We start from the raw sequence: 24996 nt of genomic DNA on the forward strand, positions 1-24996 counted from the left end.
CTGCAGAGCATTAGAGCTGCTGAAATACCATTGTCACATTCTTCAAGATCTGCAAATTGGTGCCTTGTTCTTACACCCTTGGCAGGAAGGGAGGACACGATCCCTGTTACACTTCACCCAACAAAGTTATGCTGTGATGAGCAGCTTTAGACGTGTGGCACTGGAAAAATGTCTTTGAACTATTTGTTTGGGTTCCCAGTTTCTAAGACATATTTATCACACCAAAGTTACCCTACTAAACAGGGAAAAAAAAACCAGAAAAAAAAAAAAAAAAAAAAACCAAAACAAACACTAGATTTGATTTTATAGCATATGAAACCCTTGATTTCACCTTCTGTCCTTCAACATCATTTGCAGAGAAGCAGCAGGTCTTTCAGCTGTTCTGGGCCAGGCTGGAGGTCCACACAGGCCACTGTCCCAGCCATCTCGGATGGCAGTAAGGAGCTGAAGTGCTCTAAACTCCAGGCTGAGGAGACACCTTGCACACCCTGCCACCAGGTAGCCAAACACAAATCTCTCAATTACAGCCATGTTACCGGGGATGGAACATAGGCATTTCACATCCACTTCTCCAGGACTTCTTCACAGATCCCAAACCAAGATGCCCCTGTCCTGCCAGGTTAAGGAGCAACTTGTAACTCTTGCTGTACCTGGAAACTGGACACAGTTTTAGCACGGTCCAGGGCAGATCAAGCAATTATTGCTGAAGTGATTTCTGCAACCTTGTTCTCACAGCACCTCCTGGGAAAGCACTTGGCAGACTGGCAGTCGGTGCTGTTAAAACAAAGCAGAGGGCTGAGAAGCCTTTCTTCTGCTTTGTGCTCTCCAAAGGCTCTGCTTTCAGAGAGGACAGGAACCAAAGCCTGTGTGCAGCTCTTCTCCCTGGCATGGCGCCTCAGAGAATGAAGCAGGTTATGCTGTCTGGTCATTTGACCCACCATCAGTCATCCTCAATAACTTTTTCATCTCTGTTATTTCAACTAAATGGGCAAAGTCCATGAGTTTATTATGATCTGAGACACTGTGCTTCTGCAATGCCCTCTGATGCCCCAGTGGCTCCCCATCGGCCCCGCAGACTGGCAGCACTGCTGCCGTCGGGACTGGTGTTCCCTGCCCACATGGCCCGGCACCAGCTGGAGCAGAGCAGGAGCTAAATGTGCTGATGGACAAAAGAACATCTTATGCAAGGGCTGGAGAAGGTCGGCTCACCTTCAAGACACTGAAAAGCAAGGCAGGGGAGTATTCACAGTGTGGAAGCCCAGTTTCCCCACATCGGGGAGGCTGGCTTTGCTGGTGGGCAGCAGTCAGAGCCGCACAGCCAGGGAGCCCCCAGGCTATGGCCAGCCCCGTGCACAAACCAGCTTTACAAAGCACAAGGTGAGACCATGTTAGAACATCATTTTGCTTTTCTGAAACTACCGACTTTAGAAGTTACCTGTGTTTCCTTTGCCCTCTGCTTTCCAAGCCATACTGCTCAGGCTCCCTCCATCTCTCCAGTCTTTCCTCCGCAAGCAGGCCTGGAGCAGTGCTGTGAAGACGCCGGGAAGGACAGTTAGCTGCTGTCAGGAGCCAGGGTTTGCATGCACAGCCGTGGCAGAGGCACCCTGACAGACCTTGCAGTGCTGCAGCCTGACAGTAATGGGCAGTTCTGGGCTTTCTCCTTCCTCTGCTCTTGCCAGAAGATGTTTTCCCAATGCGCTCTCTTCAGCTCTGTAGTGTGGCAGCTCCAAAACCACGACTTCGAAGTAGCAGCTAATGCTGAAAGAGAAGCCGCTGGATCCTTTCCACCATTCCTTGCCCTCTGGGGTCCTTTCTTCTCTATCCATGAGGTTTTAGAGTAAGAAAGGTCTCATTACTTCTGCAGCTCGTAATTACTATTGCAGCTCCACCCTAACAAGCAAGCTCGTCTGCTTCCCCAGGACAGGTCATGCCCTGACAAACACCTGGCTGCTTAATTGCTCCAAACAGCGCTTGAGGCTCTGCAGACACCCCAGGCTGAGCGTGCTGTGGATGCTCTTGGTGGCTGGGAAACCCAACGGGAGGACAGTGCAAGGAAGATGAGTGCACGTTCCCTTTCACACACAGCCGTGCAAAGGAACCGTGTGCACTGCAGCTCCTTGCAGCCTTCCCTAGAAGCAGCAGAGCACCTCCCAGGGCACTGTGTCCCTAGAAAGGGTTCTTGGGGCCCTTGATGGCTTCTTCCAAGACTGCCTGACTCCTAGGATTCTGGCTGGATCCTCCTTCCCTACTCTCCATGGCTACAAAACTGGCAGAGATGGTAACAACAGAGGCGTCTCCTCACTGTCCAAAGCAGCTGAGCTCCAGTCACCCCACAGAGCAGAGAATACCCAGCAAACACTGAAACCACAAGATCTGCCCAAATCTGTCCTGGTGCCAGCCCTGTCCCTGGCCAGGCTGGTGACCTTGGCTGAGCACATCACCCCCAACACACCTCTTAGAGAAGGGGGGCTGAGCAGGCAGATGCATCTGCAGCCCCTCAGGAAAAGCCTCCTCTAAAGCTGCACCCGCTCAGAGCATTCCCACCCTGGCCATTGTTTTAGGAATGACTGGAAAATGTCAGCAGGGCACTGGGTGCGGGTGGGGGGGTCAGGAAAAAGGAAAAAGAGATGATTAGATTTTTTTTTTAATCAGCCAATAAATTATATTAACTTTTCCATTGACCTTTTGTGGGGTCACATTATCAGACTAGTGAATGTGGTTCATGAAGATAGGATTATGCTCAGATTTCAAACTGTGCAGAAAGTGCATCCCAAGCAACATGCCAAAATGGAAACGTCAGCTCTGCCAGATGGGTGTGCTTCTCATTATCCTCCCGAGGAAAGCCTGATCCACCACCTACAAATATTGTATATGTTATTGAAAGGGTCTGGTTCCCAGGGAGGCTGGGAATTGCGTAAGGTCTGCCTTTGGCAATGGTGCCTTTTACTCCTTTCCCCTCAAGACTGTGGTGGCCAGGAGCGGCCTGTGGAGGGTCTGGTTTGCCACAGGCAGGCAAGATCACTTTTCCCCCCTGCTTGGCCAGCTTGCCACGGAGCAGACAGCTGGGAGTGGGCAGTTTTCCTTGGCCAGGGCATGAACACTGGCCTGGTATCCTGGTGCTGCCTTTAGGGTGGGATAATGTTCAAAGCATGGGGCAGGGGGGAAGAGGGGCTGAGGGTGCAGCTACACGTGCTGGGGGCCTGCAAGGGAAGCCCTGCTGCCCACGGCTGCCCCAGCCTCTGGCAGGGCTGAGTAGGTGTTGGCAGAGCTGCAGCGCTGGGCCACATCATACCTGCTCCCTGTCATGAGCAGCAACAGCTCCCTCTGCAGCTATGGCACCTTCCAGGAGTGCCCCAGGGAGTGTGCCAGCCCACAGGGGCAGTGACCCTGCTGTCCCCAGGGCTGTCCTAGTCCTCGGGGCTTAGAGAGTAGCCCTGTCCCTTGGACTGCAGCCCCGGCAGACAGAAGCCTCCTCTCGGCCCCTGCCAGCCCAGCATGGCCAAAATTAGCTTCCCCTGCGTGTGTGCCGCGTAAAAGAGCCACGATTGTATCTCAGAAAAGCATTATTGTATTCCTCGAGCCCTATCTTATCAGGGAAAGGAAAACGGGACTTTGACAGATTGCCTCTGCAGCGGCCGGGGTGAGCACGTGATTCTCGGTAATCGCCCACCCTGTGGTCGCCGGTGGCCACTATTGTTCCCAGCCCTGGCTGTGCCCTGCGGAGTCTGGGCAGCCGTGACCCTCCCGAAAGCCAGAGAGCACTGGGCCCCGGCCACCCTCACCTTGGCTGCACCCGGTACATTGTGTTTGCAGGTGGGCATGCAGCTGAAGTTAGATTGATCCCTTTATCAGGAGCCTTCAAGTGCTGATAAGGTGACATCGGCTGCCTGGAGCGGGGACTTGAACTCTTTTGCAAGGGGAGATGGTTATCAGCAGTCTCTGGCAGGGCTGTGCTGGCTCTGCAGCCTCACAGCTGGAAGCAGAGCCGAGCTCTGAGCCTGGGACAGATAGGAAGGGTTTGTTTTGCTTTGCACAATGGCTGCTCAGATCCTGTCCAACAGCGGAGCAGAGAACACAGCAGGGCACTTCAAAGGCACTCAGCCTAGTGCCGTCACCACACAGGGGATCCAGCGTGTGTGTCCTGCCCCTGGGACGCTCAGCCTGACCCCAGGGACAGCTTGGCCCATGAAATACCAGTTGCGACAGGAGACACATTGTTCCCAGTCCCAGGGCAAAGAGGCTCATCACCTGGAGAGCTTATGTCATCTCACCAGGAAGTCCAAGAGCCACCCACGAACCCATCTCTGCCTGCAAAGCACCCATGCAGGGAGGAGAGCAGGGCGCTCTGCGATCTCTCCGCTCCTTGCTGCTGCAAGGCCATCTGGGGACCCTCCCCAGCACGGTCATGAGGACCAAAAGCCTGTTCAGTGGGTCCACAAACCACATTCCCTGGCAGAGCAGAGAGCAGCAGGTGCTTGGCTCGTATCTGCTGTGAGTGACAGGGCAGGAGAAGACCACAGGGTGACTGATGGCCAGTGGGACAGCCAGCATGATCCTGCAATGATGTTCCCCAGGGGACCCCTGCCTGACCCGCTGAGCTCACCTGGGAGAGAGAACAGCACTGGGACCATGATGGATGCCTGCAGCCAACCTCACTGCTTCTGCAATGCATTGGGAAGCTCTTCATCCCCCTAAGAGCTGGTGGTTGCTGGTGGGGTGATCTCCATCAGAGGTGCTGGTGCCAATGATGTCTCCCCAAATACCCCAGCAGAAGCAGCCAGTGAGGCCTACTGGGAGCAGGCACAAGTTACAGCAAACCATATTGCACAGCTGTACAACACCTACCTGGCGTTTTGGTGCTTTGTGCACTTTTTTTGCTCTGCTGCTGGCTCCTTCTTCCCAGGGCTGGATGAAGGGAGAGATTGACAGGTGCTGCAAGTGTCACAGCCATCCCAGCAAAGCTGCTGCATGTCTCCCTCTGCCTACAGCTCAGCTCTCTGCTGTCTAGAGCTGGGTTGTCTGAGCGAAACCAAATGGGAAAACTCCAGGTGGACTGAATACAAGATCTGAAAGGGCTGAGGCCATGGATCTCTACTTGCTGCACCTCAGGGTAGAGGACAAGTGCGGCTGCTGGAAAATTGCAAACCACAGGAGTGTGTGATGTGCTCCAGCCCCTCCTGCACGGCTCCTCCCTTCACCGGATCCCTGAAATGTCCCTTCCCTCAGCCTGACCAAACACCAGTGTGCACCTTCATGGCTCCCACCCTGGGACCCCTACAGCACAGCACCCAGCCCACTGCTTTCTGAAGTGCAGCTGTCAATGATGGAACACCAAGGCAGCCCTTAGGACACGCCTCTGGGGCCAGCGCAGAGCAGGTCAGCACAGGGTGACATGCAGCCCACCCTGCCACTCCCAGTGCCACAGCCTGGGGCCTTCCTGAGCCAAAGAGCCAGTCCTGGCCTGCCTCCCTGAACTCCTCTCATCATTCATCCCCGTCTTGCTGCCCAAAATAGCCTACAATGATTTCCGCAGTTAATCTGGGCCTGCTCTGAGCCTGCAGGCTGTAATCTGAATTTTTCTCTAGCCAAATTCATTTCAGACTTCCCTGTCCCCTTACTCTGAGACACAGCAGAGGCACTCCTCCTTTCCTTTTCCCTGCTGTCCCAGTGGTACCCACCCCATCACATCTCCTCTTTGGGACAGGACAGTGCTGCAGAGGCTCGCCTCTGTCCTTACTGAGATGCCACCTGTGCCCCTTGTGTCTTGTCTCGTGGCCTGTTTAGCTCTGGGCACTGAGGGGTGCCCGGTGCTGTACACACATCAGATTGTCTTCCAGCCCTTTCCCAACCAGCTCCCACTCAGCACTGTTCCCATGACCAGCCTCCTCTTTGGCAGCACCTAATCCTGCTCCCAGTCCTGCCCACATGGACACCACTCTGTCCCTGTCCCCTCCCCTCTGAAACATAACCTCTAACATACAGAACATGTCACTCTGTCCCTCAGCCACTCAGCAATGCTATCAACATCTGCCACCAGCCTTGGGATGTTCATATACCCAACAGAAATGTATCACTAGCAAATGTTGTGGCCTCATTTTCTCAGCTCTTCCAAAGTGTTTAAAGGAAGATTTAAAGCAAGACACCAAGCTACATGATGCAACTGACACCCTTAGACTTGCTTTTCAGTTCTTGAAAGAGACCTACCAGAAAGCTGAAGACAAACATTTTAGTAAGGCCTGTCATGATATGACAAGGGGTAATGGATTTAAGGTGAAGGAGAATTAATTTAGATTAGGTATAAGGTAGAAATTCTTTGCAATGAGGGGAAACACTGGAACAAGTTGCCTAGAGACGGGGTAGTTGCCTCATTCCAAGAAACATTCAGTGCAGGGTTAGATGGAGCTCTGAACCACCTGATCTAGTTGAAGATGTCCCTGCTCCTAGCAGGAGTGTTGGACTAGATGGTCATTGAAGGTCCTCTTCAACCCAAACTATTCTATGATTTCTTTTGCAAGAGTGTAAATGAAGGACACAGATGGTCCCGTGGGATGGAGCAGGAGCAGGCCAGGCCAAGGCTGTTGGTGCAAGGCTCACTGTGAAGCACTGAGAGCACCGTGTGCCCGCTGCACAGCCCTGTGACAGCCAGACCCAGCGGCTTGGGAGATCCCGGCTCGCACGGACATCCTCCTGAGCTTTAGAAAGCAGCCGAGGTGCCCACCCCAGCGTCTGCAGCAGAGACTTTTGTTTCACTTGAGGTTATCTTATCGCCATAGGAAAGGCAATACAGCAGAAGAATTTCCTTTCCTTTATGTTTCCAGCCTTTCCATTGTCTGGCATCTGGATTTCTGAGCCTTGCCACTCACCAATGTGCTCAGGCCTCTGGAAATATGAATGCAGACCCTTCTTATCAGCAGGAGCTCTGCAAACGCTTTTTGCTGCTGCAGGCAAACCAGGCAGGGTCTGGTGGCCCCAGGCCCCATCCTCACCCTGTTCATGAGCTGTGCATTTTCCACTGCCCAAGGCAGGTGCCAGCTCAGCAGTTCATTCAGAGGGATGGCAGTGCCAGGCAGCAGAGCTTGATGAGAATTGGCCAAGGCATTGAAACACCAGAGTTTGCCATTTCTTTCTTCCTTACATGACAGACCATGAGTGATGGGTCAGCCCCCTACACACAGCACTGAAGACATACTCAACCTGCTGGATGGGTTTCTCACTGGTCCACGGTGCTAAAGCTAGCAGCCAGGGATCACCAGGAAGTGTGATGGCCACCAGCCACAGACTGTCCCTTTCTCCTGCCTTGCTGAGTGCATCAGCTGGCTTCAATTCCACTGGGCATGGCTTGTAACCCTAAATGCAGGGGGAAACAGCAGCACAATCACAAGAGGAGACTGATGGGTTTGAATCAGCTGTGAGGCTGCACTTCTCCCAGAGCCCCAGTTCCAGAGAAGGAAGCCATCAATGGTGAGAAAGGGGAACCCCTATGCCATATCTCAGCAGGACAAGTGTGAAAGATGCTGGGAACTGTCCCTGCTCCACCAGACAGTGCTTCAGGCACAACATGGCATGGCAGCCTGTGGTAGCTGAGCTTCTCACCTTCCCCCAGAGAGCCCCAAAGAACTATATTCTGCTGCTTATTGCTTGTTTGGCTGAGGTGCTTGGATATCCTGGAGGGGTTGCAGCTTGTCCGAAGGTGCCTGGGCACAGCACAGAGCAAGGCTGAGCAGCAGGGCTGGGCTGGCTCCACTGCACCATCACATCCTCCAAGTCTCACTGTGAAGAGAAAGGAGCAGGCAGTGCCCCAGGCAGGTGCCAGGGAGCCCCAGGCAGCTCCCTGGGCAGCATGGGACCTGCACTGCCTCCTTCCAGAAAGGAGAACTGGCTGCACTTGAAACAATACAATTTTTGGTTCTCCTTTCTCCATGGCAAAGCAGAATAGTGCTGGTTTCCATTTTTCTCACACACTTCCCTTGCTGCCCAGACAACATCAGGAGAAGGCTCAGGAGCACACAGAGTGGCCAAGATGTGGTATCAAGAGTAAGAGAATCCTTTTTCCCTGAGACCACACAGCAGTGGCTCCTGAGCATCCCCCTGCACTGCCCTGAGCACAGCCAGTTCTGAGAAGCTCCAAGCAGAGACACTCTTGTTGAAAACCCTGTGAAATCCCAGACGAGCCTGCACTGGTCTATCAATGCTGACCAAAACAAAGGGGCTCTGTAGATTCTTCCAGCTTCCCTTTGCTCTGGGCAGGCAGAAAAAGCCTGGCTGGACTGCAGGACCTTCCCTCATGAATGATGTTTCTGGTTCTTTGCCTCAGCTCCCAAGTGATGAAGGGCTGGTGACATTTCCAGAAGGGCAAACCCAAGTCTGCTCCACCCAGCACATGCAGTCCTCCTGCCCTGACACCACCCATGGGACAGACCCTTTTCCCACAGCCACAGCAAGAAAGAACACTGGGGCAGAGTTCCTCTGACTCAGTAGCAGTTTCTTTTCCTCTTGTCCTTCACCATGACCTCTCTTTGTGCCTCAAGATGTCTTGGGCACCTCAGACATTTAGCTTGGAGAGATTATTTTCTGAGGTATACTGGAGAGCTGCTCCCTGCCTCTCTCCCAGCTGCCCCAGGGTATTTTTCCCCAGTATTTTTTTTTCTTCTGCAGCAAAAAAAAGAAAAATCTCAGTAAAAAAGCTGGACTAGAGCCACCACGCAGGGAAGGGGGACAGCACAATATTGCTCCTCACAAATGGGGTAAAGGATCCTGCAGGGGCCAGGCAATAGCATGAAGCTCCTCACAGGTGGGAAGGAGCTGTGACCAGAGAGGAAAAAAGAAAGGTTGCTTCTTACTTGAAAGCAACAGTGTCTCAGGACAATTAGAAAAGGGTTGCTTAACTTTTGTAGAAACATCTTGAAAGGCCCTGGACTGAGCTGCTTGCCTTGCCTTGGCCAGAGCCACGCTTCCCATTGTGGTCCTCTTGGCCAGCTCCTTGCCAGGGTGGCTGGGAAGAGCAGCTCACGAGCCACTCTGCAGGGGTGTGGTGGGGTGGGAGTCCCTGGGGACCCACACCTCTGCTGGGATCCTGAACTGGAGCAGGACCCAGCACTGCTGCTGGGGGCAACAGGGCTGCTCCTCGCCTGGGAAAGGCCGGCCCCTAACGGCAGGAGAGCGGGAGTTCAGCCTCTGGAGAGAGACATAAGGGACGAGTTTTGGTCCAGGCAGCGACAGCAGAAAACCAGCGAGATCCCACATGGCAGTCCCTTGCTGCAGAATCCCTGGTGCAAAAAACCATCATCCCGTTGATCCTTGACCTGAGACGTTGGGAAAAGATCAGACACCTAACTCTGACAGCCCCACATCTGCAGTGGGGTGATGGGCGGATGAGCTGTTTGTGTAGTGCTGGCTCTGCCACGCCGAGGGGAGTGAAGCTCCTACATCATCTGCCACCAACTGCAGTTAGAAGAGCCACAGCACCCACAACAGAGTGGCTTAGGAATTTACATCCTGGCATCCCCTAGCCCTCAAACTGCTCACCCATGATGCTGCAGGTTTCAGGAACAGAGTAAAAAATACTGCTCTTCCTCAAAACAAGACTGCAAAACACTTTTTTGTAGTAGCTAGACGGCCTAGATGGCAGCTCAGACATGCAATGTCAAGTCCTGTGTGTGAAGCAGAGCCCCAGATCTCTGGACATCCAGGGCAGAGCTGCTGATTCCACCACAGGCTGCCAGTACAGGTGTGGCACCCAGTGCCACGCACAGCACAGACCCACCCATGATCTCCTGGGACACCACGTGCTGTGGGAGAGACGGCAGGCTGGTGTGAGACTCCCTGAACCAGGCAGCAGAGACCTGCAGGGAGAACTTTAGTTCGCAATGCAAGTGCAACTTACCATAAAAGGCTAGTTCAGCTCCAAAACATATTCCCAAACCAGTTCTGCATTTCTGCTGCAGGTATCAGTGCAGGAGGTAACAACATCAGCCAGGAAAACAAGCTGCTTGCATTACAAAGCAAAGCTGCCTGAAAGGGGAGACAGCACAGGGGTGCTGGAAGTGCTGTGGATTGCAAAGAGATTGGAGCCAGTTGCAGCCTGCACACTCCCTCTACACACACAAGACACTTGAAGAAAACAGCACTCCAAAATGGAATCTGACCTTCTCCAGACAGCAGTGGAGCAGCAGAAGCTCATTCACAGGTGGCCAGGGCAGAGCACATTATCTCCTTTGTGCTGGCTCTGACAAGTGAGCAGTGCCCGCATGGCCTCACGCCTGCCAGCTGCTGCCATGTGCTGTCCTGAGCTGTCAGCAAGGCCCACCTGGCACTGCCCAGTGAGGGGTGCGGTTCAGCAACACATCAAACCACCACAGGAAAGCATTGATTTGCCTCTTACCTATTTTGCCCACTGCTCAGTAACAGCATGAAATATTAACAGGCCTTTAAGTCCTTCCTCTGTTGAGGCAAGAGTCCTTTAGCACAGCAAGGAGCAGTTTGCGTTTAACACCTGGGCACACAGTACTTGCTAGGTCATGTTTACATTATCCTCCATTCACTCATGCAAACACTGCAAGCTGCTTGGCAGGTCTCAGGGCAAAAGGTTTCTGCAAGCAACAAGCAGTCATCCCAAGTCTCAGGCCTTGGGGATTTCTGTCACTCACTAGATTTGGAAGGGTCTACATCAGGACACAGCTTGTCCAGCAAGGTGGCTCATGGAGACCCAGCTAAGAGGAAAGGGCAGACAATGCAAAAGAAGAGAACTTGTGTAGATGCAACATGAGCTAACAATTCAAAATGCTTTGAAAGAAAAACAATAGAAAAAAAGTTTTATACCTTCAACAAAAGATACTCCAGTTTGACAGGTAATAGCTTCACACAAAACAGGACAAAGATCTTGAGGAATCAAGTCCCTAAAGCATTGCAGCGGGCTAAAGCAGATACCTTTCCTGCAAGGAGGGTGGAGAAGTCAGATCAGAGTGATTTGGCTAAGGCACAACCTTTTCAGGAAACAAAGGCAAAGATCACCTTCTCCAGGAGAACTAGATTAAAAAGTCTCTCCTGAGAATTTACTTTCTGCTACGGTACACTGATTAAAAATACCATTGACCATATTAATTCACTGTAATTACACTTTAACTTTACAGATGGTAGGGAACTATCTTCCCTCCAGTGATGTAATTAGGAACTTGAGAGCAGGCACTCCAGGGTAAGCAGGAGCTGAGGTGAGAGCTCTGCTGTCAGGGGACCCTCTGCATACACAGTGCAAACTGGCAGTACAGGACACACACAAAGGGTCACAAAGCCAAAACTGGCTTGGTTGCACACCCCACATTTGCTGTGGCTTTGCTCAGCAGTTGCTTTCATCTCTCCATCCACATTTAAAGCCTGGAAAGTACAGAATTAGAAGACAGCAATCCCTTTTTATAGTATCAAGAGACCAGCATCATGTGTTATTCCTTCCACCACCTAAAAACAAAGCATGACTCGTTCTTCGTGAGCTTTTCCAGTCCTATCATTACTCCCTGTGCTGAACAAGGAATGAAGAGCTCTGACCAAGTGCACAAACATTTTCTCAGTAGGGCAGCTGAGAAGTAAATCTCACTTTAATCTGACCCAGGTAAATAAAGTCTTTTTAGCATCAAATACTCATGTCCTCAATTCTGCTAAAATCTGCTAATAGACAGGTCTCTGACTTAGGGCAATGAGACAGAACATGACACATATACAGGAAGTAAAATCTCAAGTATATTTAAGGACAAATTAGCACCAGATATTTAGCCAGTCATATGGAGCCAATGTTTTAAGATACCAGTGGGAAGTCACACAAAAACAACTGATACCAGCTCAGTGTAAAGGATATAAAAGCAACATTTTCCTTGCACGGTGTGCTGTGCTCTGCTCAAACTGGGAAATAGGGAGTGGTTACAGATTCTACAGAATAAGACTGAGAATAGCAGAGAAGGAAGAGGGCAATAAAGACCATTCTACCTTATTTGTCAACACACTAAAGCATTTTGTCAAATCAACAAACAAGCCTGAAAGACCAGGGAAAAAAAAAAAAAGAAAATAAAAGAGCAATAGTGTCTCAAAATGTAACAAACATCACTCATTGCAATTCAACTGTTATAAAGATTTTAGTCAGTTTTACAGGGCTTGCTTTGATTGCAACAGCTATAAAATACATCCTTTATGGAAGGAAAAAACATTTCTGCACAGCTCCATCTGCTCCGATTGAAAGGATGTTTCAGCAGCAGTCAAACGTCTGGGCTGGCTTCCAGATAACACGAACAGCCAGGTCTCTTTTGTTCTCAGAAGGGATGAACTCCAGCCACCAGAGCACACTCTCATCCCCTGCCAGGCCAATCCACTGCAGAGAGCTCCCAGGTGAGCTAGTGATGCCCACTTATCTGTTTTTTTCCCCTCAATTAAAGCCTGTGAGACAGTGCAGTCCCTGCCCTGAAAAGGCAAGATACTGGTGCCACAGCTAAGCCTCCAGGTGCTTTGTGATCCTGCGGATTTTCTCCTTCCTGTTCCTGTTTCCATGTTTTTTCCAGGGCTTTCCTACCACATTGGCAGGATTGGATGCAGTCACAGGCACGAGGCCGCTCCCAGGCCGGTAGCCCATGGCAGCCCGGACCCCTTTCATCAGGGCACGAACGTTCTCCTGGAAAAGGAGACACAACGAAGGAGAAGATACTCAGTCACTGCAGTTTGTCAGTAAAACCAGACACAGGCAAGCTCAAACCCAGCAGGGCCTGCTCAGCCCCTGCTCCAGAGCTGCAGGAAGGTCACGGCAGGAGCCAAAGCCTGCCAGCAGCTCCAGTTCTGCCAAGCTGTGCCGGGTCCCCAGTGTCTGCCACTGACGTGACACCGTGTCCCAGCCAGTATCAGCTCCAGCAGCAGGATGGATCCTCACAGCCTCTGCTCTGTGCACAACAAATTGTCTTCACAAATAAATCTGGTGCCCAGGAAAGCCACAGACCAAAATAAGTTGCTCAAGTCTGGAGCGTGGGCAGCACTGATGGGGCTTGCAGCTTGTGCCAGTGCTTCGGGCAGACAGAGCAACAGTCTGGTAATCCCAAAAATTCTTTTCAGGTCACAGTTTTCTGAAATAGCTCACTTTTTTTTCTTAAAGAGCCTGAGTTCCTGTTTTTTAAATGCATGATTATCTGAGCTGTGCTAAACAAATGGTGTTCACATCCAGCTAACCACACAGAATGGAACATGCTATCTATGACCTATCCTGTTCATGGCTAAAAACCTATTCTAATCCTTGTCAGGTATGCAGATCTGGTCAGTTATGGATTTCATATTTCACTATGAGTCATTAATACACTTTTTCAGTAGTGTAGAGGCAAAACAGATGCCTGTGGGATCTAACAAGAATCATACAGGTTAAGAAAAAATTCCATTTTCCACTTAATTTTGAGATTTCTTGACCAGATTTTAAATCAGTTTGTATTCTTTTTATCTGATTTCAGGTTCTGAGTCAAAACCTCAAGGTAGTACTAAATCAATTGTATTAAAAAAGCTTATCACATCCTCTAAATACATCAGCTCAGGAAAGGAATGCCAGTTTGAAGGACCTGTTAGTTCAAAACCATGTTCTGGGTCAGTTGCCAAGTCATTCCTCCTTGTCTTTCTTCCCAGTCACACTCCTGTTTACTCAAGATTGATGTCTGATTCCTAATGGCAAGGGTCACCCTGCTGACCTCTGAAAAATCATCTGTGCACACCTCATTAGCAATCTTTCTGTCACCTAGTACATTCCCAGTGATTTAGGAGATAATAAAAAGAACAGAGAGCTCTTGGGTAGAAATTACATGCAGATCCCACAGCATTAAACACCATTAACTCAACCCAGCTTTCCCCCACTAACTACAGATGAGTGCTGCAGCAAAAATTCCTAGAACAAACCTTTTTCAGAATTTACCTGATGGAAAAAAGTTTTGTCCACCACATTTTCAATTTGTTTTGCTTTGGTATTTTTCTCAGGCTTCACCTGTCCAGTGGCCTGCACAGTTGTACTGTCAGGGCATCTTTGATGTTGGTGCTGAAAATCATTTGGGTCAATACCAGGAGGTGGGTGGCAATATAACAGCTTCCCCTGTCAAAGCAATTGGACTCAGTTATTACAAAAGAAACTCTGAGAGGAAAGAAAACAACTCCAGCCCTAAGAAGGGCCTGAAGTTTAGGGGCTTACACTGGCAGACTATCAGTACACTTTATTTCTTTTCCCAGGCAACAACTGGCTTGACTCCTAGGTTAAAGTACTGCTTCCACCTGTACATCAAAGCACCATTTGCAGCTGCAAACACTACAGAGCAAAACTCTCAGGAGCACCAGAGGATCCTATTAAGAAATTATCAACAATAAGTTGCTGAGAGGTGCTAAAGAAGCATGCAGTTTTATAACACTCAGAGCAACAGTCCTTAGTGCCAAATATTGGTCCAGCTGTACACTGCGGGTTCATTTCTTGAGTATCTGCTAGCTGTTTTGTAGATATGATTATTTATTTCGCTGGTACTGTATTTTAAGCAATCACCTTTCTAAGATAAGGCAGCTTGAGAAATCCAATTTATTCTTTTAAAACATAAAAGCAGCCCAATTTCAAGAATCTTTTTATACATGGTGATTTTATCCAGAGAAATAGAATTGACTTTATTGTACTCCAGTGCAACCTTTAATTCACCTCTGAGAAGAGAAGAAAACCCAGATGTATGAAGCACTTACACTGACATAATCTTTTAACACATATCGAGCTGATCTCGGCTGGTCTGGCTGTCCATGAGCTGTCATAAAGCCCCTCATATCTGGAAGAGAAATCCAAAGTATATTCTTTGTAAGTATCAGAGAATGTTAATATGTTCACCTCTGCTGCCTAACCACCCGTTTGTATTCTTTCTCAAAAATACTCCCTTAGAAAGAGGCTTCTCTTGGGGAAAAAAAGGGAAGAACTTCGGTAACTGTAAAGGTACTGCAGAAGCATCCTGACATGAAAGAAATTATAAGAGCTGACATCTCCCTGCTAGCAGTAGACTGCTAGGGTTTTATTTTTGTTTTAAAGGCAGAGAATGAGAATTCACTGCATTCTTCAAAGTCTAATTCAGACACAGATGGTTGGGAGGTATCTGAAAGGATAAGAGCACCACACTATAGACTGGCAGAGCATTTCACCAATACCTTCCACACTATCACTACATCTGTCAGATGAGTCTGGCAAAGCACCACTCCAACCCACACAGGAGATGAGCCATTAACAAAGACCATTCCTGAGAGGAGGGCAAGTCCTATCAAAGAGGTCCAATGTACAACAAATCCAAGCTGGGCCTAACTTTACAATGTTATCCTAAGGCCATGTTCAGGACCATGCACACAGTAAAGGTAACAAGTTTTAAAAGGATCATCACTCACAGCCATATGCTGTTAGCAGCTCTTCAGCTGTTGGCTTTCGATCTGGGTCCTCATCTTCCCTTGGCCTTATGATATTTATTCCATAGGTTGCTTCCAAAATGTTTCGTGGGATATGCTGGCAAACATAAGCTAGTGAAGGAAACCACTTTTGTGATTTACAGCTACACAAGTAATCTTGCCCTTGTCACTCTAAGAGCAGACACAAAAGGATGACTTTTGGATTTTGTTGCAAACCAGAAAAATAACACAAGTCTGACAACACAACTAAGTTGAAACGAGACAGGAAAAGACCAACACAGCAGGACTGTGTTATCCAGTATGTCCCACCTCCCTCAAAGCATGAGCACGTGTGCTGCTAGCAGGGCTGGAACATGCTACTTGGCATACTCCACATCCAACCCTTGCATGCACTCTCACAAACCCCATGCAAAGGATATTAGAGAAACAGGTGGAACATGGTCCCTCATCTGATCTATAGGCAGAATTCCAGAACAAATCATTTCTGCCTTGGTAGAGACGAAAGATGGCATCACCAGACCAGGGCAATCACAAAGGCACAGGCCAGGCTCCACATACAGGGTCTACATGATAAATAACCCATTAGTTCACTATGGCAAGTGAAGGAGGAAAAAGGAAAAAAAAAAAAACAAAAATCAAATGCATATATGAAACATGGATGCAAATGACAATAAGCAGAAATGCTACTAAAACAGACACCTGCCCTGCTGGTCCCAGTCAATGAATTAAGGAGATCAGATGTAGAAGACAGCAACATTTTTCAAAGTTCCTAAATAAGGTGTCCTGATGGGGGCAGCAAGATCTTCAGCTCTCCAGTCTGATGGGAGAGGAGAAAGCACTCCAGAAACCTTTAAGTGCGTTGGACCTTCTGAAACAGCTAGGAGTTTGAAAAGTACAAATCCCACAACGGTCCCACACTATAGCACTGGAGTTGCTATCTCAAAATCAAAGCTTGATCAATATGAAAATATCAGCAAAACTACATTTATTCCCAGCAATGATGTTGATAAGGATAGTTTGAAGCCTTGACCTTAAGCTACTTGGAGGAAAACTCACTTTAAAAAGCTTCTCTCCTCATAACTGGTGTCGGAAAAAAAGGGACAAAGTAACTAAATAAAATCAGGAGATGGAAAACATGCCCCATTGCACAGCAGCTCTCATGAGTGACTCAAAAGCAAGCACAAGTTTAGAAGCAAGAATTAAAGTTCCAAAATTACATACATGAAGACCACCCCTCTCCAACCTACTCTGCTGGCCACAGTTCAGGCTGGCAGAGTTCTCAGTGAGTGCATGTGGTGCAACTAGGTCATAATGAAGCTCTCTTCCACTGGGGAAAAAGAAATTATAAAAAGACTGATGTTATTTGTTAGCAATACCTGGAAGTGTTTTGTACGGCCTGGTGTAGCAGACACTGACACCTTCTTATTTCCAAGGATTGTGTTGATGGTTGAACTTTTGCCAACATTAGGGTAACCCACCTAGATGACAAAGTGAAATGTTATTAGGCAGGGTGATGCCAAAAGACTGACAGCCCTGACACAAAAGTTCTTTTATAAAATGTTAAAAAAAAAAAAAAAAACACCACAAAACAAAACAAACCAAAACAAACCAAAAAAAGCCACAAAAAAAACCCCCAAACACTAGGGCAAGCAAAGGGGCACACTGAGCTCTAGGAACTTGAGTATTAATCTTTGCACAAAATCCACAGTGGTTTGTGCTTGCTAGTTTTTATACCCTTATAGGAAGCCAGACTACAGGATGAATTTTTCCCACGGAGGGCACATGGAATTGGAATTTAGATTAAGTAAGTTCCATTTAAGCACAAAGTCCAACTCACCAGCCCAACATTTACTTCCCCATCCTTCACCCTTGGTCCATTGTGCATAGTTTTGAATATCTCCAGCAGCTCATTTCTCTGTACCAGATGGCTGAAGTTCCTGATGTTCCTGTTCCGCTCCCGCACTCTGTGCTGCACTACAGCACCATCAGTCCTGCTTTCCATCCTCCCCGGACCAACGGCATTTATGTTGTCACCAGCTTCATCTTCAGAACAGGTTTGCCAGTCCTCCTCTTCATCATCTTCACAGTCTTCATATTCATCACTGCTGTTATCACTCACCAGAACCTGGTTTGCACTTTGCCAAGTGCTGCCTGTGGACACTCCTTCTGCACTACCTTGTGCTGTGTTGTCATCTTCCTGACTGGAGCCTTCATCCTCAGAACTGCTCGGGTGCTCCACTCCCCCCTCAGTGCCCAGCTCCTGTGGGAACAGCAGTTCAGAGCTGAAATGCAAAGACATCCCCAAGCCTTGCTGCTGGCTCAGTGAGCTGTCATCAGCCAGATCCCAAGGGCTGACAACTCAGTGTTTACATCACATTGGGGTGTTTTAGAGGTCTTCAGCAAGATGTAGGAAAAACTAGCCCAATTCAGGAGAATGACAAAAGTATTCCAAGAGGAACTGTTCACAGCTCCTCTGTGATGTCATTAAGAAGTTCCTCTCCAGAATGAAAGTGTGCACACCCACACTAGTTATTTTATTAAGTGTTCAGATAAAAGGAATGAAAGTTGTTTTTTTCAAAATGTTCAGAACACAAAGCCATTTTGTTTCGTGTCTAAGTATTTCATTTAAATAATTTCAAGCTGTTTTGTTTTCAGTCAACTCTACATTTCTTCCCTGCAAAGAGTTTACATTCAAAAATGAAGATATTTTCACAACAATAGTATTTTGACCTCTCTTCCCAAAAAAGAGAAGAGAACTAACACCTTCAGTCTCGCTTTTAAAACAGTCTGTAGAAAGATTTATGGACTGCAAACCAGATGAACAGAGTTGGTATTTTTGGAAGGATATATGGGATATTCCACAGCTGAATGGCCATAACAGAAGAAAGCAGCACCTATTGATAACATGTAATTTGGGGCAGCAGCTCAGTTTGTTCCACTGGGTAAATGGCTTTCAGGTACTTTAGATTCTCCAAGAAACACCTCCCCTCCCTGGGAAAGAAAAAAACCTCTGTACAGATAACCCCATCCCTCGCATCTTGGAAAGGTTTCCAATTCTTTCAATGAGTTAAAAGTTTGCAAGCAGGTCTACAAGGGCTGTTCTGTCTTCTGCATTTTGTTCAATTTTACTCTCCTCACTTTTGTCTCTGAATTGAGCCTTCAAATGCTGTTTTACAGCTGCACAGGTCTTTAAAATAATCCTTTTGTGCTCAGGTATATCACAAGGATAGCTGCAAAGCAATTACCAGCTGCAGCCAGCACAGACCTAGTTTGAACTGGTCACCTGCAGTACCTTTGATTCTCCGCACAGCCGTTCACACTCTGCCAAAGCTGACCAGAACACCACCTTGACACCCTCGTTCTCAAAGAACTGTGCCCAAGCAGCACGTTGCTCCTCACTCAGCAAATCTGCTTTGTTGATCAGGATCATGTTCTCCTTGTCATTACTGACTTCCTTAACATAACTTTCCTAAAGAAAAGAAGAGAAGGATCAGTTTGTACTCTGGTTTCAATTCCTTCCACCCCAAGACAATACAAGAGCAGCAAGAGAAATTACTCCATGCAGCTCCACAGGAGCGTAGCCAAGCTTACCATCCCTAGGTTGGTGGAAGTGCTGTTAAGCAGACAGCTACAAGAACAGACTGGAGCATGCAGCTACCACAGCACAGCTTGTTGCTGGACATGTGTGCAAACACCTTGTCTGCTTAGAGCTGTGACAAGATATTAATCAGCATCCTGCAGCAGGAGCTCCTAAGATAACTATTTGAGCAATTTCATGTCCCCCTGATGCAGTGTTCTATAGCCTACCATTACAAACTTGTCACTTCAATAATTTTTGATCCTTTGTAATCCCAACCCACTTTTATTCCACTACGCTTTTACGTAAGACAATTCCTTTATGTGAATACGCTTCTAATGGGTAATGAAGAATAAAATAACATCTGCAATGTAACATCTGAAGAAGAGACTCACACACAATATTCTGTGTGAAATACCAAAAGACAAAGAACAATAATTTCATGCCAGAATACTTGCATCAATTAATAAGATATCCACTCAGGCACAACAGCAAAACAGCTTTAAGGTGGCTGAATGCATTGAGCAAAAAACGTATCACATAAACATTAAGACGTAAAATGAAGACAACATTCAAGAAAGTGGTTTACTTACCAGGTCTTGACACCTAAACAGGAGGGGGTTTCTGGCATCTACTATCTGGACTACAATATCACTGCAAAAGTAAAGGGAAGCCCCATAAAGTACTCCTTCTTACCTTGCCTATGAAAGCAGTAAGACACAGTAATTATTCACTTTTAGGTTTTCCTTGGAATTTTAATGGTTTCAACTGTATTATCCCACTAAATACCTTTACTGAAAAACAGAGCATCTCAGCAGCCCACCTGCCCAACACAAGCCACTACTGCCATACAGTGTTTCCTCCTCACTTGGCTCATTCTCCTGCACAACTGTACAGCCAGCAAGGGGGAAGAAAACATGCCAGTTTTGCCAACCCATCTACCCTTCAGAAATGCTCAGCAGGCAAGAACCACAGTAGTGGTACTCCATCTTTTAAAATGGTACTAAAAAATGTGATAACAAACTTTGTTTCTGTCTATTCTCATCCTCAACTGTGGCAGGTGGTTACGGAGAGAAAAGAGGTGGGTTTCCTACACAGCGAGATATTTTGGAACATTGTTGTCCTCCTTGCATGGAACAAGATACAAAGCCTCCCACAAATGACATGCAGATTCTAAGTATTTGATACTGGGTATTTTCAAAAGTTCCTCTGTGCTCTTTTTGTCACAAAAAGCATAAAACAATGAAAAAATAACCTTAGACTTCAGTAAAATATGTCGCTCCCCCATGCAAACAAGGCCTTGCAACATGCTTCTAGGAAACACCTTCCAAACCCAGAGACCAGGTTGCCACCACATACAAGAGCAGGACTCGTTAGTTTCACACAGTAATTAAATGCAGTGTCTTCAGATCCCAAAGGCATTCATGCTTCTTTTGTCAAAAGGAGGGGAAAATTTAACTACAGCCTCTTCCACTAGAACTTCTCCAGGCAAGTAATTTAAATGCCATGTATTATCACATGCTAATTCTATTTGTTTGACAGGGATTTCTATTAAGTTAGGACAACTTCATAACACCACAGGTCGAATGGAAAAATTTCAAGCCTCACTAGGCAGTTTATTATGTATTTAAAAAAAAAAAATCAATAATCCTCCCAAGGGAATAATTTAATAAGCCCCATGGGTACAAAGAGGACTGTACAGTTACAGACATTCAAAGATCAATATGAGGGAAAGCTGACACCATCATACTGGGATGGGATACAGAGAAGTTACTGAACCATGCTGCTGGGAACTAGTTTGAAGCAAATATATGGAAAAGGCTGATAACAGATCAAATTTTCTGGAAAGGTTAAAGGACTGAGTGACTTTTCCATTCACTTCTGAGACAGCATCCTCACTCTACATGAAATAAAAAGCTTCAACAGGAGCAGAAAGGCATTAATGACACATTCCAGTCACCTCAAAACACCCTGCACACTCACAGTGCACATCATGATACCCTACAATGGATTCTCCTGACCAGCACTCTCCCAGCCAAAGGCCCAGCAGCATTCAGTACAAAGCCCCTTCTGTGAAAGGACCAGCTCACCATGACCTCACTGGTGAAGTATTTTTCAATTTTAGGAAAGTGAGATGAGATGATCTTAAACCTAATTACTATTGAAATTAAATGCCCCAGTTAGATTAAAGCAGCAGATAGCACTCCTATTGTATTACAGCTCAGCAGAGCAAACAAAGCTGTTCCTATGGTATGACAGCCCTTTCTTCTGTGCACTGCTGCAACTTCTCTGTGCGGCAAAGAGACAAGGGGTTCCTTCTTTCCCAACATTACTTACTCCTTGCCTCCTGCTCCTGAACATCAGCTGCTGCAGTTTAGTTGGGAAGGAGGGGAAGAGGTTAATCCTGGCAAGAGACCTCAAAGGCACTTTCTCAAAGGAGGCCTCCAACACAGAGTTACTGGGGAAGGCCAAGAGACTCACAGTGAACCACTGCACATCACACTGTTGAGAGCTAGCAGGCACCAAAAAAACAAAATCACTGCAGTGCTGATAATAAAACATTACTAACTTAATAATTTTTCCTGTGCTGAGACACTTGAAACTTGTCTCAAAAGCTGCAATTCATGAAAATACATTCAATGTCGCTTTTTAAAAAGTGGATAGCAAAATACTTTACCTTCTTTCAATGACTCTCCAAAGCTGACGCCAAAATTCCAAGTTTCTTTCAAATGGGGTTAAAATTAACTTTTTCTCTTCCTCAAGGCTAAGGCAAAACAGAAAAAACAATGTCACATTTGGTCCATGGCAGGCTGTAAGCTCACTACCAGTTCTTCCCTAGATCCAGAAGGCCTTAGTTTTGCAGAGAGTAATCAAACCAAACTCATACAGAGGTACTATTTCTAATGTTTTTTCAAACAGATCAAGTCCTCAGGTACACTGCTGTCAGTGGCACTGGTGACACAATGGCTTCTGATCTTGTCAATGCATAAGTGGTAAAAGCTGGAAAGAACAAGAACTCATCAAGACTCTGCCTGTGAAATTTGAGAGCCATGATAACAAATGAGAGAAGTTATCCCAAGTGCCAGTAGTTTTCTCCTAATTGAGTACCACTTGGAAAAAATAACGAAATTTGGGGATGGTACCTGAAATACCTCTATACAACTTTTAACTTGGTGTTACCACCACCTGAACAACTTTACTCAGGGTAAGCATGGGTTTACAGGATGTGAGCAGATACCACCCAACTCTCCAAGGCAGCGGATGCAGCACCAGACCAGCACGAGCTGCTGGATGCAGCAGGCTGGCAGCGCTGCCTTCCAGTCAGAGCAGCACTCTTGCTCTTAAAAGACACATCCAGTAACCCTCTACTTCACAAGCGAATGAAGAACATCACATGCCATCCTGAATTATTTTAAAAGAACATGCACATACAAGACAGCTTTGCAGAGCTGACCACAAAGACATGCTTGTGTCTGGGATGTCCAGCCTTCCAGGACGAGTACAGAGAGCTACCGAGTAGACGTTAGTTTTATTGTCCAACCAGGATAAGTACAACCCACTGCTTCCTGTGTCACTAAATGCCACCAGCTACTTACCCAGCCACAAGCAGCATACTCACTGGGCAAGCTGTCGCCTCCACTCGAGAAAGCTCTCTCTCTCTGCTTGCTTCAAGTCCTCTGCACTGGTTGTTCTATCCCAGTGTGGCCTATATAACAAGCATATTTTGGAGTGGTCAGAAATAGCAGTCAGTCCAGCTACATTACTTCAGTAAACAAAGAACATAAACACCATACATTCAGTTATGCTGAAGTAACGGTCCAGATGTGCATGCATCTATTTTCAGCAGTTTTAAGTACACTTTTTCCCATGTTCCTTCCAAACTCCATTAGCAGGGAGCATGTATACCATATACCACAAAGCTGTTTTCCTAAGTTTTGTAGGGTCCTTAAGATGGGGATTAATCTATCTGTTGACCATTCACAGAGCTCTGAAAAGTCTTACCGGGCAGCCTGGATGCACCTGCTGCAGCAGTGCCAAGCTTTGGGCAAGAAACCCACACCATCAGGCCAGAGAGGCTGGCACTGGCAGCACTCACATGGGAGACAGGCACCTGTGCTGTGGGTTACAGCCTGCTCATATAGGTTAGTTGGTGGCTTCCCCAAAAGGAAGGTATTGCCAACCTGAGGGCTGTCCTCAGGCTTGCAGCCACGGAGGGGTCAGCCACGGAGCCCCAGTCAGCCAAGGGGCATCCAGGCAGCCCTGCAGAACTCACCTCCGTGGGATGCGCAGGAGCTCCTGATTCTCCTGGTGCAGCTGCCGAACGCGCTGGGCCTCCTCTGCTGTGAGCAGGCCCGTGCAGCTCTGGGCAGACACGATCTGGGCATTCAGACGCTCTGAAAGGAGAGACAGTCATCCAAAGCCACCCGTCCCCAGCGCTGCTACCCCTGCCACCCCATCCTGTGTCCCTGCTGACCCAGCCCTGGCTCAGGGCCCGACAAGCTGCCCCCAATTCCCGCCCGGCCAGACCCACTGCCAGCTCCCATTTGCACTCACTCATCCCAGAACCGGTGTCGCCCAGCCCCGGGATCCCCTCCTCGGCCCCCAGCCCAGCCGCAGCCCCAGGCCCGTCCCAGCTGCTCACCAGCCACGAAGCGGGTGCCGGCCAGCTCGGCCGTGGCCAGGAACTCCTCCAGCGGGCTCTGCTCGGGCGCCGACCGCAGCTCCGGGCCGCGCTCGGCGACCACCTCGCTGGCGTGAAGCTGCCGGGACAGGACACCACGTCAGCCCGGGCCGCCCCGACCTCTCTCCCCGCCCCCCCGGCCCCCCGGTTTACCCATGAGGAGGCGCCGCGCCGCTCCAGCCCGCGCTGCCGCTGCAGGCAGCGCCCGAGCCCATCGCTCCGCTTCTTGCCCATGTGCCGCCGCCGCCGCACCGCCGACGGAAGGGGCGGCCCGACCGCCGCGTTCCACCGCCCGCTGCCACCGCCCCTTCCGCCGCCCGGCCCCTTCCGCCGCCCGGCGCCTCCGCCGCGCCGTGCCCCGGCATCTGCCACCAGGCGGCGCCACCGCACCGGCACCGGCCCTCGCCAGCCAGGCATGACGATAGGACACAGCTCGAACCCGCACAAGGGGAGGTTTAGGTGGGACACCGAGAATCTCTTAACTGAAAGGGTGATCAGACGTTGGAGCGGACTGCGCAGGGAGTTGGCGGAGTCACCGTCCCTGGAGGTGTTTAAGAATGTGGCACTTAGTGCCATGGTCTAATTGATATGGTGTTGGACTCCATATCAGAGGTCTTTTCCAACCCAATTGGTTCTGTGATCATCCATCCATCCATCCATCCATCCATCCATCCATCCATCCATCCATCCATCCATCCATCCATCCATCCATCCATCCATCCATCCATCCATCCATCCCTATAGTGCTCAGTATGGACACACATCTCTCTGTGTGTCCCCTCCACAGGCTCAGCTCTAACCCCTTCCCTCCCATAGCAGCCACCAGCCCCATGTAATGAGCCTGGGGGCACGGTTCACTCCCACCCCAGGGTCTGTGCTGCAGCTGGAGGCCCTGGCAGTGGGGTGGCACACAGGGCTGCCAGCCCCAGCCCAGCCTGTGGCAGTGCTGGTGGCACTAGGGGCAGTTTCTCTTGCTGATTCAGCCTGGTGCAGATTCTATTAAACCACATCGTGCAAACCCCTGTGCGGCAGCCAGCCATGGGGGCAGGGCTTTGTTCTCCCTCTGGGGAAAGCCACCAGCTCCTGTGGCCAAGGTTGACCCTGTGCCCTGTAACACAGGCAGGCCAGTGCAGGTTCCCCTTCCCTAGTGGCCACCATCCCCATACAGCAAACAGTGCACGCGAGGAATGATGGTGGCAAAGTGCGATCCTGGATGCAGCTGTGAGAGGCACACTATGAGGTTGCTGGCAAAATCTAGCCAGAGTCTGGTCATCTTTGCCAGATGGAGGACATTGCATGACCAGCCAGGGAACCACTGAAA

General features: G+C 48.7%; 1 protein-coding gene across 2 annotated transcripts; it reads right to left on the minus strand.

The window, feature by feature from the left end:
* Positions 1 to 11710: 11710 nt before the first annotated feature.
* On the minus strand, positions 11711 to 24051 carry LSG1 (large 60S subunit nuclear export GTPase 1). 2 transcript variants are annotated; one of them, XM_053952123.1, is made up of 14 exons: positions 23829 to 23985; positions 23637 to 23754; positions 23268 to 23388; positions 22614 to 22700; positions 21672 to 21758; positions 19588 to 19648; positions 18710 to 18886; positions 17255 to 17677; positions 16794 to 16895; positions 15821 to 15980; positions 15400 to 15528; positions 14719 to 14798; positions 13919 to 14092; positions 11711 to 12649 (listed from the first exon to the last, which is right to left on the minus strand). In XM_053952123.1, the coding sequence occupies exons 1-14, from the start codon at positions 23907 to 23909 to the stop codon at positions 12470 to 12472; spliced, it is 1980 nt and encodes a 659-aa protein (XP_053808098.1). In that variant the 5' UTR covers positions 23910 to 23985; the 3' UTR covers positions 11711 to 12469. The 2 variants fall into 2 exon arrangements, 1 of the variants encoding a protein (XP_053808098.1); XR_008432662.1 differs by lacking the exons at positions 11711 to 12649; positions 13919 to 14092; positions 15821 to 15980 and having other exon boundaries at positions 23829 to 24051.
* Between the last annotated feature and the right edge of the window lie 945 nt (positions 24052 to 24996).

The sequence above is a fragment of the Vidua chalybeata genome, chromosome 10 (genome assembly GCF_026979565.1).
Source record: "Vidua chalybeata isolate OUT-0048 chromosome 10, bVidCha1 merged haplotype, whole genome shotgun sequence".
In the NCBI taxonomy this organism is placed as follows: domain Eukaryota; kingdom Metazoa; phylum Chordata; class Aves; order Passeriformes; family Viduidae; genus Vidua; species Vidua chalybeata.

Bases quoted from the DNA above. Each gene is read 5' to 3' on its own strand.
- LSG1 (XM_053952123.1), bottom strand. From the start codon at position 23,909: ATGGGCAAGAAGCGGAGCGATGGGCTCGGGCGCTGCCTGCAGCGGCAG. The intron at 17,678-18,709 runs GTACTGCAGGTG...CTGTTCCCACAG, and splicing joins GGCTGTGCGGAGAATCAAAG to GAGCTGGGCACTGAGGGGGG. The intron at 14,093-14,718 runs GTAAGTGCTTCA...TTGCTTTGACAG, and splicing joins TGTTAAAAGATTATGTCAGT to GGGAAGCTGTTATATTGCCA.